General features: G+C 25.1%; 2 protein-coding genes across 6 annotated transcripts in view; one reads left to right on the forward strand and one right to left on the reverse strand.

The window, feature by feature from the left end:
• LOC141393802 (neuroguidin) overlaps positions 1–20,765 on the forward strand; it is a 302,023-nt gene that overhangs the window by 186,795 nt on the left and 94,463 nt on the right. The window lies entirely within an intron of this gene.
• On the reverse strand, positions 2,025–11,501 carry LOC141392368 (phospholipase B1, membrane-associated). 2 transcript variants are annotated; one of them, XM_073965316.1, is made up of 2 exons: positions 10,433–11,501; positions 2,025–4,931 (listed from the first exon to the last, which is right to left on the reverse strand). In XM_073965316.1, exon 2 carries the CDS (start codon positions 4,911–4,913, stop codon positions 3,582–3,584), a length of 1,332 nt encoding a protein of 443 aa, XP_073821417.1. In that variant the 5' UTR covers positions 4,914–4,931; positions 10,433–11,501; the 3' UTR covers positions 2,025–3,581. The 2 variants fall into 2 exon arrangements, with proteins under 2 accessions (XP_073821417.1, XP_073821418.1); XM_073965317.1 differs by having other exon boundaries at positions 10,510–10,530.

Raw genomic sequence — 20,765 nt, forward strand, 5'->3', positions numbered from 1 at the left:
GAAAAAATATTTTTTATAAATCTTTGAAAAAATGTTTTTATTTTTAATCCGTGTCTGTGAAAAAATACATTTTTCTTAAATCCGCGTCTTTGAATTTTTTTTTTATTTTTTCCCAAAAAATATATTTTGTAAAAAATCCACGTTTTTGAAAAAATGTTTTTTATAAACCTTTAAAACATATTTATTTTAAAAAATCTACGTCTTTGAAAAAATGTTTTCTATAAATCATTGAAAAAAATATTTTTTATTCATCTTTAATTTTTTTTAAATCCATGCATTTGGAAAACTATTTTTAAAAATCCATGTCTTTGAAAAAAAATTGTAAATCTTTAAAAAATGTATATTTTTTTAAATCCATGTCTGCCATGTTTAGGAAAATATTTTTTTAATCCACGTCTTTGAACAAATATTTTTTATAAATCTTAGAAAAAAATATATTTTTTAATCCACATCTTTGAAGAAATATTTGTTATACGTCTTTGAAAAAAAATACTTTTTTTCTATCCGCGTCTTTGAAAAAATATTTCTTTAAATTTTTTTATTTTTTCTTAGAAATATATATTTTTTTTTTTGAAAAAAACACCTTTTACAGATTTTATAAATCTTTAATATATATATATATATATATATATATATATATATATATATATATATATATATATATATAATTTTTTATTTTACTTTTTATAAATCTTTGAAAAAAAAAAATATTTTTTATAAATCTTTGAAAAAACATTTAAAAAATCCACGTCTTTGAAATACGTTTTTTATAAATCTTTCAAAAAACAAAACATATTATTTATTAATCTTTATTTTTTTTTTAATTCATTTCTTTGGAAAATAATTTTGTTTTTAAATCATGTTTTAAAACAATATTTTTTATAAATCTTACTATTTGTAAAATATTTTTTTAAAAATCCACGTCTTTGAATTAAGGTATTTATACAACTTTAAAAAATATTTTTTTCAATGCATGTATATGAAAATACATTTTTTAAATCCACGACATTGAAAAAACATTTTTTGTAAATCTTTTAAAAAATAAAAATATTTTTATGATTTTTTTGAAAAATATTTAAATAATCATTTTTTTGAAAAAAATATATTTTTTTAGTATAATCCAAGTTTTTGAAAAATATTTTTTTTTAAAATCAGCGTCTTTAAAAATATTTTATAAAAAAATCAAATTAAATAAATATTTTTTTTTGTAAATATTAACATCTTTTAAAAAAATATCTTTTTAAAAAATAACGTTTTATAAAATATTAAAAATCCCACGTCCACCTTTCTTGAAAAAAAATTGTTAAAAAAAACATATTTTTAAACAATCCACTTTTCTTTGAACAAATATTTTTCGTAAATCTTTAATAAAATAAGTTTTAAAAAACCACGTCTTTGAAAAATTTTTTTTTTAGCTCATTTAAAAAAATTTAAAAAATAAGCGTTAATTAAAAAAAAAATATTTTTTTAATATAATCCAAGTTTTTGAAACATTTTGTTTTTTCAATCAATGTCTTTAAAATATATTTTATAAAAAAAAATCATCGTTTTTAAATAAATATTTTTTTTTTTTGTGCAAAAATCCAAGTCTATAAAAAATATCGTTTTAAAAAAATAACATCTTTAAAATAAATTAAAAAAAAAAACGTTGCGTGAAAACAAAAATCATTTTTAAAAATATCCACCTTTCTTGAATTTTTTTAAATCCATTTTCTTGAAAAAAATTATTTTCAAAAAAAAACCATTTTTCGTTAAGAAGTTATTTTTAAAAAATCCACTTTTCTTGAAAAATTTTATCCACATTTCTTGAAAAAAAAAATATATATTTTTAAAAAATCCAATTTTCTTGAAAAAATTATTAAAAAAAAAACATTTCCTGAAAAAATTAATTTAACAAAAAATTAAATTATCTTGAATTTTTTTTAAACCACTTTTCTTGAAACAAGTCCAATTTTCCTAAAAAATCTAAAAGGTCCTCGTTTCTTATAAAAATTAGTTTTAAAAAATTCACTATTATTGAAAAATTTATTTTAAAAAATTCACTTCTTTTATTAAAAATACTTTTAAAAAAATCTACATATTTTTAAAAAAATCCGCTTTTCTTTGAACAAATATTTTTCGTAAATCTTTGAAAAATAATTTTTAAAATTCCACGTCTTTGAAAAAAATATTTTTTTATAAATCATTTAAAAAATAAAAGTCAATTAACAAAGTATTTTTGAATATAATCCAAGTTTTTGAAAAATATTTTTTTTTAAATCAACGTCTTTAAAACTTATTTTATAAAAAATCAACGTTTTTGAATAAATATTTTTTTTTTTGCAAAAATCCACATCTATAAAAATATTTCAACAAAATAACATCTTTAAAAATGTATTTTAAAACAATCCACGTCCAAGTGGCGTGAGAATATTTACTTAAAAAAAATCCAACTTTCTTAAAAAAATTTCTTGAATTTTTTTCAATCCTTTTTTTGAAAAAAATTATTTTAAAAAAACCCACTTTTCTTGAAGAAGTTAATTTTAAAAAATTCACTTTTCTCTACAAATTTATCCACATTTATTCAAAAAAAATATTTTTAAAAAATCCAATTTTCTTGAAAAAAATATTAGAAAAAATATTCTTGGAAAAATTAATTTTTAAAAAATTCAATTTTCTTGGAAAAATTATTAAAAAAAAACACTTTTCTCGAAAAAAATCCAATTTTCTTAAAAAAAATCTAAAAAATCCTCTTCTCTTATAAAAATTATTTTAAAAAAATTCACTTTTATTGAAAAATTGTGTTTAAAAAATCAACTTCTTTTATATAAAATTACTTTTTAAAAATTCTACTTCTCATATAAAAATTATTTTAAAAAAATCCATTTTTATTGAAAAAATATTTTTTAAAAAATCCACTTTTATTGAAAATATTTTTTAAAAAAATCCACGTTTATTGAAAAAAATATTTTTGAAAAAATCCACGTTTATTGAAAAAATAATTTGTAAAAAATCCACGTTTATTAAAACAAGAATTTTTTAAAAATCCACGTTTATTAAAAATAAATAATTTCTAAAAAATCCATGTTTATTGAAAAAATTATTTTTGAAAAAATCCACGTTTATTGAAAAAATTATTTTTGAAAAAATCCACGTTTATTGAAAAAATAATTTGTAAAAAAATCCACGTTTATTGAAAAAATAATTTGTAAAAAATCCACGTTTATTAAAACAAGAATTTTTAAAAAATCCGCGTTTATTGAAAAAATAATTTAAAAAATCCACATTTATTGAAAAAATATTTTTTAAAAAATCCACATTTATTGAATAAATAATTTTTGCAAAATCCACGTTTACGGAAAAAATATATTTTTTTAATTTCACGTTTATTTATAATTTTTAAGGAAATTAAATTAGGAAGGAATCTTAAGGAATTAAAATTAGTTAAAAAATATTATAATATTTTAACATTATTATTGACTAGTTCTACACAGGTTCCAATACTATGACTAACTAAAATATATATTGAGCTAAAATTTAAGATCAATTTTGGCTCAACACAAACATTAATACTGCTCGCAGTGACCTTTTGATGGATCCTTTCACATGCTCCTTAAACTATTCCCAGGCGTTGCCAAATAAGGTCTCTCCGTACTGGGACATTCAAATATCTCAAAAGCCGTTTGACGAAATGTTGTATCCTTTTCCCCCACAGGCTGGAGCATATTATTCCACAGCATATTGGCGACTGCAGCATTAGCCAATTGACTAAAATGGAAACAATCCGGACCAAAATATCTATAATCCGTTTGGCCATTTGGCAAATGAAAAGCATGCAAATTTTTCATTAACGGCTGATATACCACGGAAAAATCTTCAGTTTGAAACTCCGGCAAATTGGCAACTTCTTCATCAATTTCTTGTAATCTCCGAACAGCTTTGGAAAGTTTTCGAAGTTCTTTGGCATCGTTTTTTCTTCGGGCTATGCAGTGACAGGCAAATGTATGAGTTGCCTCGCAAATCTTGGGGAGATTGTTGATTTCTTGCACAACATCTGGCAGATTCGGTGTGGACATTATGTTTACCAGCAGACGAGGTACATGGGCCTTCAGGATCTCTAATGTTTTATAAAGGTTACGGCGATGTTCTTCGAAATACTGCTCCAGGCTGTTGTGATAGCACATATCAAAGCACACATCATTGGAGCCAATGAATAACGTAAGGAGTTTCCAGTGTTTGGCCATATCAACGAGGGGATCTTTTTCCAGGCGCCGTATTAAAACCCTTGCCTGGTAAGGCATATCCATTGTCAGAGCACTAGCCTCTCCCACATTGAATTTTGAGGCCCGATCACGCGTCACAACATTACCAATGGCATAACCATAAAGATTGGGATTGAAAACTTTCAAGATATTGGGTAAAGTCAAAAAAGTACGCCAGTCCTTGAGACCACCGCCGGTTGAGACAACTCCACGATATTCTGCTAGATTTTGAATTAGGCTTTCAGATAACATGGCCGTTCCAGCCGTCAAAGAATCTCCCATGGCAGCAATAACATCAATGTCGCCAGGACGTAAACGATTAACCGAATTGGGTACCTCGGGTGAACGTGTACCATTTAAGGAACAGGGAAATTTTTGAGATTTTGGTATTTTCTTTTGCAGTTTTCCATGTTGGCGGTTGAGCTCTATAATGGCCTTTCCGTTACGATTCACAGCGTTTCCACGAAGCACGCTATAGATGTCACGAAAGTTATCAAAATTCGTGTAGATTGGTAGGTGATTACCACGGGCCGTTACCGGAGTCCATGGTTCCCGTTGTATGCCGGAAGCTTTTAGGAGTTCATCGATGGCTTGGTGTTGTTGACCTAAGGTGGGGTGGAAAAAATGGCACAAGAATAATCCACAACCTACAAGCCAGATGGAGGTCATCATCTTGCCTGAATATTAAACCTGGAATTTAAGAAAACGAGAAGAAATTTAGAATGCAAGATGTGAAGGAAAAAGGTCAATGCGTCTCTTTATGGGAAGGCCAATAGGCCAATTCTTATCGAATGACTGATAGGATGATCACTAAGACTTCTTAGATTTATTTATAGAAGACGAATTGACTTTCTTATGGTACAGCAATAGCTCTACTCCTAGGTAGGTCCATAGGACTTCTCAAAGACGGGAAAATTCTAAGTCCGAAAAAAAATTATTTAATTAAATTTTTTTAAAAATAATCCACGTTTGAAAAAAATGAAAAAAAAAAAACATCCACGTTTGAAAAAAAATACAAAAAATCGACGATTGAAAAAATGTTTAAAAAATCCCGGGTTATAAAAAGTATTTAAAAAAAATATAAAAAAAATATTTTCAAAATCCATGTTTGAAAAAAAATATATTTTTAAAATCCAATTTGAAAAAAAAAAATATTTTGAAAATCCACGTTTAAAACAAAAGCTACTTAAAACATTCCCGTTTATAAAAATATTTTCAAAATCCACTTTAAAAAATATATAAAATTCCATGTTTGAAAAAAATATTTAAAAATTCCACGTTTAAAAAAAGTATTTTAAAAGTACTTAAAAAATTTACGTTTGAAAAAAATTGATTTACAAAATCCACGTTAAAAAATATTTTAAAAAACCCTCATTAAAAAAATATTAAAAAAAAATATTTAAAGAATCCACGTTTGAAAAAAAATAGTTTCAAAATCCTCGTTAAAAAACAAAATATTTTAAAAATCAGCGTTTGAAAAAATATTTTCAAAATCCACATTAAAAAACAAAATATTTTCAAAACCAACGTTTGAAAAATTATTTTACAAATGCACGTTTGAAACAATTTTTTTAAAAATCAACGCTTAAAAAAATTTTTAAAAAAATCCACTATTGAAAAAATTTTTGAAAAATCAAAAGTTAAAAAAGTATTTAAAAAATCCACGATTGAAAAAAATATTTTCAAAATCCACGTTTGAAAAAAAAATATTTTCAAAATCCACGTTTGAAAAAAACAATATTTTCAAAATCCATGTGCGAAAAAAAATATTTTCAAAAAAAAAAACAATATTTTCAAAATCCACGTTTGAAAAAAATGTTTTTAAAATCCACTTTTGAAAAAATATATATTTGGAAAATCCACGTTTGAAACAAAAGCAACTTAAAAAATTCAAAATCAAAATCCTTTTTAAAAAATATATAAAATTCCACGTTTGAAAAAATATTTAAAAATTCCACCTTTAAAAAATATCTAAAACATGTACTTTTGAAAAAAAATAGATTTAAAAAATCCAGGTTAGAAAAATACTCATTAAAAAATATATTTTTGAAAAAAATATTTAAAAAATCCACGTTTGAAAAAAATAGGTTTGAAAAAAATATTTAAAAAATCAAAAAAAAAAAATATTTAAAAAATCCCCGTTTGAAAAAAATATTTAAAAAATAAAAAAAGTATTTAAAAAAATCAAAAAAAAAAATTATTTAAAAATCCACGATTAAAAAAATATTTAAAACGTCCACGTTTGAAAAAAAAAATATTGAAAAAATCCACGTTTGAAATAAATATTTCAAAAAATCCAATATTTAAAAACTCCGTTTTTGATAAAAATATTTAAAAAAATCAACGTTTAAAAAAATATTTTAAAAAATCCACGCTTGAAACAATGTTTAAAAAATCCACGCTTGAAACAATGTTTAAAAAATCCACGTTTAAAAAAAAATGTTTAAAAAATCCACGTTTATAAAAAAATAATTTAAAAAATCCACGTTTATAAAAAAATAATTTAAAAAATCCACGTTTTTAAAAAAATAATTTTAAAAATCCACGTTTATAAAAAAAAAAAATTTAAAAAATCCACGTTTATAAAGAAATAATTTAAAAAATCCACGTTTAAAAAAAAATAATTTGAAAAATCCACGTTTATAAAAAAATAATTTGAAAAATCCACGTTTATAAAAAATAAATTAAAAATCCATGTTTATAAAAATAATTTAAAATTAAACGTTTGAAAAAAGTATTTAAAAAAATACACGTTTGCAAAAAAGTTGCTTAGAAAATCCCCGTTTATAAAATTTGAAAAAAAAAAATATTTTCAAAATTTACGTTTAAAACCAAATTACTTTCAAAATCCACGTTTGAAAAAAATATTTTAAAAATCCACATTTGAAAAAAAAAATGTTTTTAAATTCTACATTTGAAAAAAATTTAAGATCCACTTTTGAAACAGTTATTTAAAAAACCACGTTTGAAAAAAAAATTAAAAAAATCCAGGTTCGAAAAAATATTTAAAACCTCTGCGTTTATTAAAAATATTTAATTTTTTTTTTTTGAAAATATTCCCGTTTATTAAAAAATATTTTTAAAAATCCACGTTTATTTAAAAAATATTCATTTAAAAATTAACCTTTATTGAAAAATATTTTTAAAAATCCACGTTTATTTAAAAAATATTCATTTAAAAATTAACCTTTATTGAAAAATATTTTTAAAAATCCACGTTTATAAAATTTTTTTTAAAATATTCATTAACAAAACAAATTAACCTTTATTAAAAAATATTTTTAAAAATCCAAGTTTATTTAAAAAATATTCATTAAAAAAATTAACCTTTATTAAAAAATATTTTTAAAAATCCACGTTTATAATTTTTTTTTTTAAAAATATTCATTACAAAAAAAAAAAAAAAAATTAACCTGTATTAAAAAATAATTTAAAAAATCCACGTTTATATTTTTTTTAAAAATATTCATTAACAAAAAAAAATTAACCTTTATTAAAAAATATTTTTAAAAATCCACGTTTATAATTTGTTTTTTTAAAAAATATTCATTAACAAAAAAAAAAATTAACCTGTATTAAAAAATATTTTTAAATATCCACGTTTATAATTTTTTTTAAAAAATATTCATTAACAAAAAAAAATTAACCTTAATTAAAAATATTTTTAAAAAATCCACGTTTATTAAAAATTTGTATTTTATTAAAAAATATTCATTAAAAAAAATTAACCTTTATTAACAAATATTTTTAAAAATCCACGTTTATAAATTTTTTTTAAAAAATATTCATTAACAAAAAAAAAAAAAAAAAAAAATAACCTTTATTAAAAAATATTTTTAAAACTCCACGTTTATAATTTTTTTTAAAATATTCATTAACAAAAAAAAAAAATTAACCTTTATTAAAAAATATTTTTAAAAATCCACGTTTATATTTTTTTTTTTTTTAATATTCATTAACAAACAAAAAAAAAAATAACCTTTATTAAAAAATATTTTTAAAAATCCACGTTTATAATTTTTTTTTTAAATATTCATTAACAAAAAGAAAAAATTAACCCCAATTACAAATATTTTTAAAATATTCACGTTTATTGAAAAATATTTTATCAAAAAATTCACATTTGACATTTATTCACATTTCACATTTATTAAAAACTATTTTTTTTAATTCCAGCTTTATTAAAAATATTTTTAAAAAATCCATGCTTATAAGAAATTTTTTTTAAATATTTACGTTTGCTAAGAAATTTTTTTTTTAATTCGCGCTTATATTTTTTTTTAATTCACGTCCATTAAAAATATTTTAAAAAACAAAATCCACGTTTATTGAAAAAATATTTTTAAAAAAGCCAGGTTTTTTTTGAAAAATATTTTTAAAAATTCACGTTCATTGAAAAATATTTTTAAAATTCACATTCAAAAAATATTATTTAATAAACGTGGGTTAAACAGCATTTGTTAATAAACATAAATTTAAAAAAAAATATTTTTTCATAAATATGGATTTCTTAAAAATATTTTTTAATAAACGTGGATTTAAAAAAAAACATTTTTAATAAGAATGTATAAACATGAATTTTTTTAAATATTTTTTAATAAACGTGGATTTAAAAAATTTAAGAAACTTGTAGGTATAAACATAGATTTAAAAAAAAAACTTGTATAAGTGGATTTAAAAAAGAATTAATAAATGTATAAACGTGGATTTTTTGTAAATATTTGTAATAACCTTGGGATTTATTAAATTTTTTTATTAAAAGTGGATTTTTTTAAAAATATTTTTTAATAAACGTGGAGTTTTTAAGTATTTTTAATAAACGTGGAGTTTTTTTTAATATTTTTAATAAATGTGGACTTTAAAAATATATTTTTCGAACGTGGAATTTAAAAATATTTTTTTCGAACGTGGCGTTTTTAAAGTTATTTTTAATAAAGCTGAAGTTTTTAAAATTATTTTTAATAAACGTGGAGTTTTTAAAGTGATTTTTAAAATTATTTTTATTTATTTTTTTCAAAAATATTTTTGCGGAGGTGGAGTTTTTAAATATTTTTTTCGAACGTGGATTTTTTAAAATTGTTTTTTAATAAACCTGGAGCTTTTAAAAATTATTTTTAATAAAAATGAAGTTCTTAAAATTATTTTTAATAAACGTGGAGTTTTTAAAAGTTTTTAAATATTTTTTCGAACCTGGATTTTTTAAAATTGTTTTTAATAAACGTGTAACTTTGAAAAATTATTTTTAATAAAAATGGAGTTCTTAAAATTATTTTTAATAAACGTGGAGTTTTTAAAATTATTTTTAATAATCGTGGTGTTTCTAAAATTATTATTAATAAACGTGTAGTTTTTAAATATTTTTTTTTTCGAACTTGGAGTTTTTAAAAATATTTTTCGAACTTGGAGTTTTTTAAAACATTTTTCGAACGTGGAGTTTTAAAAATTATTTTTTAGTAAACGTGGATATTGTAAAATTATTACATTTTTAATAAACGTGGAGTTTTTAAATATTTTTTTCGAACGTGGATTTTTTAAAATTGTTTTTAATAAACGTGAAATTTTTATAAATAGATTTGAAAATATTTAAAAAAAATACACTTTTATTGATTTTTTAACTACATGTTTATTAAAAAATTATTTTTTAGAAAAATCCACGTTTATTGAGGAAATATTTAATAAAATACACTTTTATTGATTTTTTAAGTACACATTTATTAAAAAAATATTTGTCAAAAAAAAAAAAACACGTTTATTGAGGAAATATTTAAAAAAGACACTTTAATTGATTTTTTTAACTACAAGTTTATTAAAAATATTTTTTTAAAAAAATTCACGTTTATTGAGGACATTTTTAAAAAAAGACACTTTAATTGATTTTTTTAACTATACGTTTATTAAAAATATTTGTTCAAAAAATCCACGTTTATTAAGGAAATATTTAAAAAAGACTCTTTAATTGATTTTTTAACTACATGTTTATTAAAAATATATATATTTTTTAAATTTCTTTAAAAAAATCCAGGTTTATTGTTGCAAAATTCTTTAATGGTTATTGTGGAAAAATTCTTTAAAAAAATCTACGTTTAGCCCCACAACAATGGGGGTGTTTTAAAAATATTCTTTAAAAGAGGCGATTTAGAGTCCAAATTGTTGTCTTTATGAGGGTGCCAATTGGTCTCCTTATATATTACCTTATATTGATTACACGTTAATCGCCAATAAAAATGTGTTTTTTTCAATGACGTTGCGTTTTTTTTTCTATTCTTACTAAATCTTCCGTTTGAATGCAATTCTCTAGAATCTCTATAACCAACTGATTAGTGTCAATTAGAACTAACCCAACATCAGAGATTATTTAACCTACCCACACCCTTTACTCCCTACTATCTCGCTGCCTCCCTGCGAATTTAATTAGAAACAAGTTTTGTTTTGAAATAAAAATATGCTAAAGAAATGGCATTCTTCTAAGCTCGATAAATTTCATTGATACCGGTTCTACGATATGCGATTCACCTGTTCCGCAAAAATTGACATGTTTTGATGAGTGAGTTTGTTTTTGTTTCAATTTATTTCTGTGCCTTTTGTCTAAAATGGTTTAGTGAAACTGATCCATATGTCAATTTAATTATGCATAATTTGAGCTATAATCTTGGCGGAATAGCTTCAAGCATACAGAGGAAGTACAAAGGCTGCTGTCGAATAAAATAGGTTATGGAAATTTGCTTTTATTGAAATTTATTTTGCGGCAAGTTTAAATAATATATTCAAAGTATTTTGGGTTTCCTCGGAAATGCCTGCTTCATATCAATCTCTGAAGCCCTTCTCCTCACTAAAGATACCACCGTTTATCATATACCTTTTACCTGTATGGGACACATGGTTTGATGTAAGTTGTTCTTATCTCCTCATAGGAAGGAGATCCTCCTGCAATTTCATTTAATATATTATGAAAGGAAAATGCGCGAAAATAGTCTTTCTCCCCCCTCACTACCTCCACAATCCGAATTTTTAATTCATTTTTTATTTCCTCAAATGGTTGGGTTAATGTATGTAAAGTTGAAATCTATTTTTTTGCATTTTTTATATTGACAAAAAGAGACCACCTTTTTCCGGACACTTCGCAGAGATTCGCAATGGACGTGGAGGTATATTTTTTCATTTGATAAAAGGCAGGGAGATTTAACAGGCCATGGATGGCCTGACAATGAAGCCAGCAGTATGATTATCCCAAACACAGACAAACCCATACCAAGTCTAACTCCTCCCCCTCCTTCTCATCACACATTCATTCACAACATATTTGCCCGGAAAAAAGGCAGAAAAAAAAATCCATTATTTTTTTTTGGCATATCATTGCATTTTTAATGTAGAGAATATATTTTTCCACATCATATTTGGGCTTCGCATGGGTGAAAGTGGAAGCTAGGTTGCTGTTGCTATATCCACGGAAAATTGCTTTGTTTTTTCTCCACTGGCCTGGCACTTGTTCCATCATCCATTCATCCACAACAAGGGTAGTTAATGGACAAGTTTAAATGTTCACTGAAATATGTCTAGGTTGCGTTAGTGGCTGGAGAAATATGCCATGCATCAGCAGGCCGTCTCGGCTCGGGCATGGCATTATATATGCAATCACATGTGAAACGCTGTTATTTGTTTTCCTTTCTTCGTTGGATTTCTGTTACCATTTTACCGTGTAATGTCCGGTAGCGGAAAAAGTATTTTTTCAGATTTTTTGTTGTAATCTTGATATGATAAAGTATTAAACCTCAAACCATTCAGGTTATAAAAAAAACACCAATCCAGCTATGGCATAACAAACCAACCCACCAGAAGAGGGTATGTCCTGTATGAGATTGAACGTTTTTTCCGTTACAAGATTGCGTTACGCCCGCTATTTTTGTGTCGTTGTTATTTTATTTTTTAATTAATTAATAAATTGAAAAACAAAGTTTTCGAAATTTCTACGCCAAAACCCTTACAAATAATTTTATATTTCCTTGATTAATTATTTCATAATGTAGGTGGAAACCCTATAGAATTTTACAAAATTTTTTTAGAGGATATTTTTTCAACCAACATAAACGGGGATTTCTGAAAGAATTTTTCTTCAATAAACGTGAAGAATTTTTCTTCTATTAAGGGGAATATTTTAATGAATTTTTGCAATTAACGTGGATCTTTTATAGAGTTTATGCAATAAACGCGGGTGTCTTAAAGATTTTTTAATAACATTTTATTAAAAAAATTTACCAAAACATTATTTCATATTAATTTTTAAATTAATTTTTTTAAATTTATTTTTTTAATGGGATTTTTTTAAATTTTGTTAAAAATATTGAATTTTTAATATAATTTTTATTAACAGAAGACAAAAAAATGTTTTTTTTTAAGAAAATTGGATTTTTTATTTATTTTGTTTTATTAATTTTTTTATAAAGTGGATTAATATTTTTTTATTGAATTTTTTAAGATTATTTTTCAAAAAATTTAATTTTTTTAATTTTAGTTTTTCAAAAAATTGAATTGTTTTCAACAAAATTTAATTTTTTTAATTCATTATATTTTTCTTTTTTGTTTTCTTCAAAATAGTCTGGCTTAATCACATTGTTGTTGTTTTAATATTTTAAAACGAATACTTTATTAGTAGAGAAAATTATTATTTTCTTCAATAAACGTGGATTTTTTAAATATATATTTCAACAATTGGATTTTAAAATTTATGTTTTCAAAAATGTTCAATAAATCGAATCAAAAAATTGGATTTTTTAAATTTATTTGTTTTAATTACTTTTTTAAATTTATTTAAAAAAATACTTTTAAGATTTTGCTTTTTTCAATAATCGTGGATTTTTTAATTTATTTTTTTTTAAATGGATTTTAATTTTTTTGGCTTATCTTTCCTTTACCGACCCATTTTATTGAAAACAATTTAATGGAACTCCTTTCCTTTACCGACCCAACGCAGAAAATTATGAAAAAATTACCACAGATAGTGCTTTTTATCCCGAATCCAAAGATGTATTGCTTTTGTTGCGGAAATGTATACTTTCCAAGATATGGGCCTAATTTATATTTTAAATGTTTTATTTTAATGTGGATATTTTAAATATATATTTCAAAAATTGGATTTTTAAATTATCCAATAACAAAATTGAATTTTTTAAAATTTTTTAAATTATTTTTTTTAATATTTTTTTTTAAATTATTTGAAAAATATATTTTAAATATTTTTTAAATATTGTTTTTTCAATAATCTTGAATTTTTAAAATGTGTTTTTTTTTTTTCAAAAAATTCAATTGTTTTAAATTTATTTAAAAAAACTTGGATTTTATAAATTTAGTTTTTCAATAAAAGTGTTTTTTTTTTTAAATTTATTGTTTAAAATATTTTATTTTTTAAATTTAGTTTTTAAATAAACATGGATTTTTAAATTTGTTTAATTGATTTGTTTTTACTTTATTTTTTTTTAATTGGATTTTTTAAATTTAGTGTTTCTTTAAACATGGATTTTTTAAATATGTTTTTTTTTATTGTTTAAATTTCTATTTTCAAAAAAATTTAATTTTTAATTTATACTTTCAAAAAATTATATTTTTTCAAATTTATTTATTATTTTTAAAGTCAGACCAGCTTAATCACAGATTTGTTGTTTTCAAATTTTATTTTTTTCAAAAACTTGAACTTTTTTAAATAAAAATTGCAAAAAAAATAATTTTTTTAAATTATTTTTTCAATAAACGCGGTTTGTTGAAAAAATTTTTCCAAAATTTGGATTTTTTAAATTTATTTTTTTCAAAAAATTGAAATGTTTTAAATTAATTTTTTCATAAAAATTTGAGTTTTTTAATTTATTATTCTTTCAATAAACGTGTTTTTTTAAATACATTAAAAAAATAGTTTTTTTAATGTATTTTTCATAAAAAGGTTTTTAACATTTATTCCTTCAATAAACGCAGATTTTTTAAATATATTTTTCAACAAATTTATTTTTTTTAATGTATTTTATAAATATAGTTTTTTAATAAACGTGGATTTTTTATATTTATTTAAAGAAATTGGATTTTTTCAAAATTAATTTTTAATGAAAATGGATTTTTTTTATTTTATATTACTAACACGACAAGCTAGCGAGTGTTTGATTGATTATCAATCAATTTCAGACCGTATAATCACAGCTACATTCAATTCCCGCTTTCGGAAGATTTCGATAATTCAATGCTATGCACCCACCCAACCTGACAACGATTCTGCAAAGGACGAGTTCTATTCACAGCTTGACGCCACCATGAGCACAATCCCAGACGGATATATCAAAATTATAATCGGTGATTTCAATGCAAAAGTCGGGAACAATAACACCGACATCCAAACCACGCGTGAAGCATACAACTCCGCATTGAGATTATATGAAGGAATAAACGAAGCAGCAACATAGGAAACCATAGCACATGCCTGTAAGCAAAGCGCTCAGTCTGTCCTTGGCTGTGCAACAGAACGCAGAAAACCATGGTCTGAAATAAATAACAGAAAAGCACTAAAAACACGCATGGATTCTGCACGCACCGACGTCGAAAAAGCTGCGACAAAGGCGGAGTATAGAAGATCAGCTGCAAGCGTCAAACATCTTGCACGCTTCGACAGAGAACAATATTACAACAACATCGCAGACGAAGCTGAGCAAGCCTCAAATATTGGAAATATGCGTCAAGTCTACTCGGCAATAAAAAAAATTAGGTGGCAATAACATCAGAAGCACTGCCTCTATTAAGGATAAAAGCGGGATTGAACTTACCACACCAACCGAACAGCTAAATCGTTGGCGTGAATTCTTTATGGAAAATCAACCAGCACACCACCAAAACGAATATCAAATGATCTCGATGCTCTCGAGACGGAACCGAAGACGTGATATCCCAACTCATCCACCAACTTGCGGGGAGATTAAAACAGCACTTGAAGCTTTGAGAAACGGCAGATCCAGCGGCCCCGACGGTATACCGGCAGAACTAAAAAAATATGGTGCACCAACTCTGGCGGATATACTAACTCCTATCATTCGAAATGTTTGGGTAACCGGGCAAATACCAGATGATTGGAAAAAGGGAGTCATAATAACAATTCCAAAAAAAGGATATCTAAAAGAGTGCAAAAACTGGAGAGGTATCACTCTATTAAACTCCATTGCCAAACTCATGGCAACATTGATCCTGCATAGGATACGCCCAGCTGTGGAAAATATGCTACGATGCGAACAAGCTGGTTTTCGCCCTGGAAGATCTTGTGCTGACCACATAAACACTTTGCGTATTATAATTGAGCAGTCCAGAGAATACAACTCGCCATTATATTTAGTTTTTGTTGATTTCGAACGAGCCTTTGACACTGTCACGAGACGCGCTATTGTCATAAATTATTTTTTTAAACAAAATCGAATTTTTTAATTTATTTTTTGTTTGTTTCATGTTTATTGTTTATATTCAAAAATTGGATTTTTAAATTTATTTTTCAAAAAAAAAAAATGCTTTTTTAAATTATTACTTTCAGAAAATTTGATTTATTTACATTTTTTTCAATAATTGTGGTATTTAAAAAAGCCTCGTTTCTATTCCTTCATTTTTCAAAAAATTGGATTTTTTAAATTATTTATTGGATTTTTTAAATTTATTTTTTATTTTTTTTTTTCAATAAACATGGATTTTTAAACATATTTTTCACAAAATTTAATTTTTTTTAGTTTATTTTTTTTAAATGGGTTTTTTGATTTTATTTTTTCAAATAATTTGAATTTTTCTAATTTTTTTTAACAAATTAGAATTTTTAAATCTATTTAAAATAAATGGAATTTTATTTAGAAAAATTGATTTTTTTCATTTACTTTTTTGGATTTTTAAACTTATTTTTTTTTCAAAAAAATTTAATTTTTAAATTAATTTTTCCAAAAATTAGATGTGTGTTTTTCAAAATTTTTCTTACATTTATATTTTTAAAAAAATTGGATTTTTTAAATTTATTTTTTCAAAAAATTGGATTTTTTTAAAATTTATTTTTTTAAGAATATTTTATTTTTAAACGTGGATTTTTATACCCTCAGAATTTATGCTAACAAGGGTATATACATACACTTTCATACAGCCAAAATGTGTCTCATCGAAATAATGGTTTTTGGCCACAAGTTTGTTTGGGCGAAATCCGTTTCAGACAGTTTGGATTCGGTTTAGACAAGTCCGTCTGTTGGGCTGGCTGGAGCGTACGGTAACACGATCAACCGATTGGGTCCAAAATTTGGCCTTTGTAATCGTTTGTCCAAACTTAGTTTATGTTCAAAGAAGGTTCCCACGAAAGTTCAAGAATTTTAGCTTAAGTTGTACTCACGATAACTCTAGAAGGCAGTAACAGAGTTGGTCCGTACTTTGCACTTCGTAAAATGTTTACCAGACATATCGTCGGTGTCATGCTTAAGTGTTCCATACGCCATTTGGCCGTTTTGAGATAATCGCATTTTAATGTTTTGCGTCACAACTGTGTGGAGCTGACTGAAGCAAATATTTATATTTTTGACTTAAAATATTAATAATAGTATATAGAACATATTTGCAAAAATTTAGAGGAATATGTATTGAAATATATAAGTGTTAGAGATTTTTTTAAAAAAAGAATTTTTGTCGATTTGTTCCATATCCGCACTTATGACACAAATGTGAAATATTGTAAATCACATGGAACAAAGTGACAAAAAAAATTTTCCATATTTGCCTCAATAAATTAAACACTTCAAAATCGAAAATTAAAATTCTGATTTTTGAAATGTGTTTTTTAACTTCTAAGTTTTTAAAATATTAATTCCATAACTGAAAAAAGTTTATGCTTTTCCGTCTAGGCGTGGATATCTCGGAAACTAGAACAGATAGGAGAAAGCCGACTAGAAATTCAGAAAGAGCATACCGGAAAACCCTAGAAACCACATGTATCTCAAAAAGTAAAAAATGGCGTATGGAACACTTAAGCATGACACCGACGATATGTAAATGAGGTTCCATTGTTCCTCCCACACAAAAATTCGGAAAAGTGCCGTTTAAGGCCTGCTCTCAAATCGCTTTAATTATTTTTGCAACTACTTGTCTTCGCTGCCATTACGAAGGTACTGGTTTTTTCCACGTCAAGTCCATATTTCCTGTGAAAATGGCCCGAAAGCTGTTAAATGCTCTACGGCACCATGTGTAGTGGCTGGAGTGCATTATGACCAGTGTTGCCGAATTTGACGATTTATCGTCATTTTGACGATTTTTTGGCCTAAAATTGAAAAATGACGATTTGACGATTTTATGGTCCAAAATGACGATTTTTCACGTAATCCCGAATTGCATGAAAAAAAGACGATAACTATATTTTGACCAGAATTTCACTAAAGTCTTTAAGGAAAGCAATATTCCATACTCGATTTCATGAACAATTTCAATGTTTTTAAACAATTTCGAGGCGGATTGGCTTAATTTAGGCACATGTCTGGAATAGAGGTATTTTCATAGTTTTTGTCTCAACTTGTATTTACATCAGCTGAAAATTTTCATGTTGGATTGTTAATGGATGAAAATCTTCCATGAAACATTTTCGACCTTTCCTAGCCATGTCCTCTTTAATGAGAGTTTATTTTGTCGATTTTCGACTGCCCATCAACCAAATGTACGTGTACCGACAAACATGGACGGACACACTGTCAAGCAAGCGATGTTTGAGCTAATATGTCATTCAAAACTACCTTGCTGCATTATTGCAAACTAGATAACCACTGGGAAAATTATTTTCTAGGGTTACCCCTACTTGTCACTTTTGAAGTACAGGTAGTGTAGAGTACGCCGCAAAAAATGTCAATTCGACTAAAGCAAAATTGTCTGATATATGAGAATTGGAAGGGAACAATTTCTTGAAATTTGTATGTAGCATAGATATTTTAAAAGCGTTTTTCTCGAAATGGCATTTTTGTATTCGGTGAGCTTAAAAGGCTTGTCCTTACCCAGCTAACATTTTTTCCGAATTCGTATCGAATTCGGACAGAATTTCTGAAAAAATATCCGATTCTGATGCCGAATTCGTAACTAATTCGGTACGAAAGTTGTATGGACGTGGTCACCGAATTCGGAAAGAATTTTCTAAGGAAATTCTTAAAAAATATTAGAGTTTCGCGATGAATTCGGTCCGTATTCGGAAGTAAATTCTTGGAAAATTCGGAGAAAAATTTAGATTTTACTGGCAGAATTCGGTCCGAATTCGGAAGAAAATTCTGGAAAATTCGATGAAAAATTCAGATTTTCTTAAGAAAATCCGTCCGAATTCGGAAGTAAATTCTGGAAAAATTCGGAGAAAAGTTCAGATTTTCTGAAAAAAATCGGAAACAATTCTGACGCTGACGCCTTTGATATTGACACATCACGTGTCGTACTGTACTGAACAAACCCCACTCAGAGACAATTTTAGCTGGGAATTTTCTTTTAATGTACTATTTATGGAAGCTTATAATTTCAAACTTTCTGATGATTTTGCCTGTTGTTATCATTTTATGATTAACAGTAGAACAATGTGCAGAAGTGTGTTGAAGCTATCAACACTAGCTTGAGTTATTATATGTTGCATTTATATTAAAAAAATTGTAAAATTGTATATGCGAATTTTATGACCAGTCATTTTGTTCTTCGACATCAACCGAAAAAAAATTCCATTAGAAAATCCATTAGAAATCGGAATGAATTCGGAATGACGATTCTTAAGATTCTTTAGAAAATGTGCAGAGATTCTTAAAATAAACTTATAGAAAATCGGTCCAATTTCTAGGAAAATATTAGAGAAATCGGCTACATTTCTAAAAAAATTCAGAAAATCTCAGAAAAAATCTGATATCAGAGCCCTCGGAAAAAATTGTTAGCTGGGTACGCGAGACAGTTAAAAAAATGTTGCCAGATTTTTTGATAAAAAAACAGTCAATTTTTTGTCGTTAAAATCGAAATTTTACTTGGGCAGTTATTTTTTTAAAGTTTGTTTAAAATTCTGTTTCGCCTTAAGGTAAGATTAAAAAGTTCTTAAACGCTTAAAATGTTTCGCAGATAGCCATTTATCACAAGACTTTACAATATTTTTCAACAACAAAAATTCCAAAAGTGTTATAAGATGTGCTCTTTCAAATGAAAGAAAGAACTTTTTTAAAAAATTGGTAGTTTCTTTGAAAACAATTCAAGAAAATGAGTTTTTTTGGTCTGCCCAACTAGGGACAACCCTTTAAGTGAGATTGGGTTATATTCATTGCTGTGGGTTGTAAATTTTATGTTGTCAGTCTCATTGACAAAACTATCGGCTAGAAAATCGTATTAAACGGTAACCAAATCAAGTTTTGGATCCTGATGACGATTTTTGACGATTTTCCAAATTTTGATGACGATTTGACGATTTTTTGACGATTTCCGACCAAAAACTGCCGGCAACGCTGATTATGACTCTCCAACAGATCAAATTCACAAATTCTGTGCACAAAATTTCATTAAAATTGTACGCTGTATCACTTTGAACTAATTTGGTTCAAATTAATTTTTTCCAAAATTGGTTTTACTTCAAAAATGGTCATTATCAATCAGTCTTCTCCCTAAGCTACCTCCCTCACAAAAGTTCAACATTTTTGTTTAAGTGCAATTTAGGATCTGTTCGAAGATCCTTTAAATATTTATACCGAAGCTACTCCTATTGGTCCTGTTTACAGCGATGTTATATTTTTCATGGCAAGTCCATGCTTCTTGGCGTATGTAGTAGTACAAAACCTCCAAGTTCATACCTCCAATAGAGACCACAAAATCTGAAAACATCCTATACATAATTATTGGGAAAAAAGATTTTGGGTGCGTTGTCGGTTCACAAAAAAATATTTTAAAAACAATCCAGGTTTTGTAGTTAGTCGAAAAAAATATTTGTAAAAAATCCACGTTTTGTTGGTGGTCGAAAAACATGTTTTTGTAAAATCCACGTTTTGCTGGTGTTCGAAAAAAAATATTTTTAAAAATATTTTTTTTCGAACACCAGCAAAACGTGGATTTTTTACAAATATTTTTTTCGACTAACTACAAAACCTGGATTGTTTTTAAAATATTTTTTTTGACTAGCAAAAAAACGTGGATTTTTTAAAACTATTTTTTCGACCAACGACAAAACATGGATTTTTGAAAAATAATTTTTTCGACCACCAACAAAACGTGGGTTTTTAAAAATATTTTTTTCGACCACCAACAAAACGTGGATTTTTTAAAAATATTTTTTCGTGGATCACCCGACATTTTATTATTTTAAGCTTGAATTTATATGTTTATGTAATATGTTTTCTTCTTTTACTTACAGGTAAGCTCCTTATATTCGACTGGCGATTCAATATACATAAATGGTCTGTACGGTAAGAAACCCGGTATTTGCGCCCAAAAATCATTAGCATTCAATCCTCAGCTGTACTGGGAATGCTTCAATAGTATTGTCAGATATGTACATGTGCA

This window comes from Musca autumnalis, unplaced genomic scaffold (genome assembly GCF_047663935.1).
Source record: "Musca autumnalis isolate F117 unplaced genomic scaffold, ASM4766393v1 scaffold_2, whole genome shotgun sequence".
NCBI lineage: Eukaryota > Metazoa > Arthropoda > Insecta > Diptera > Muscidae > Musca > Musca autumnalis.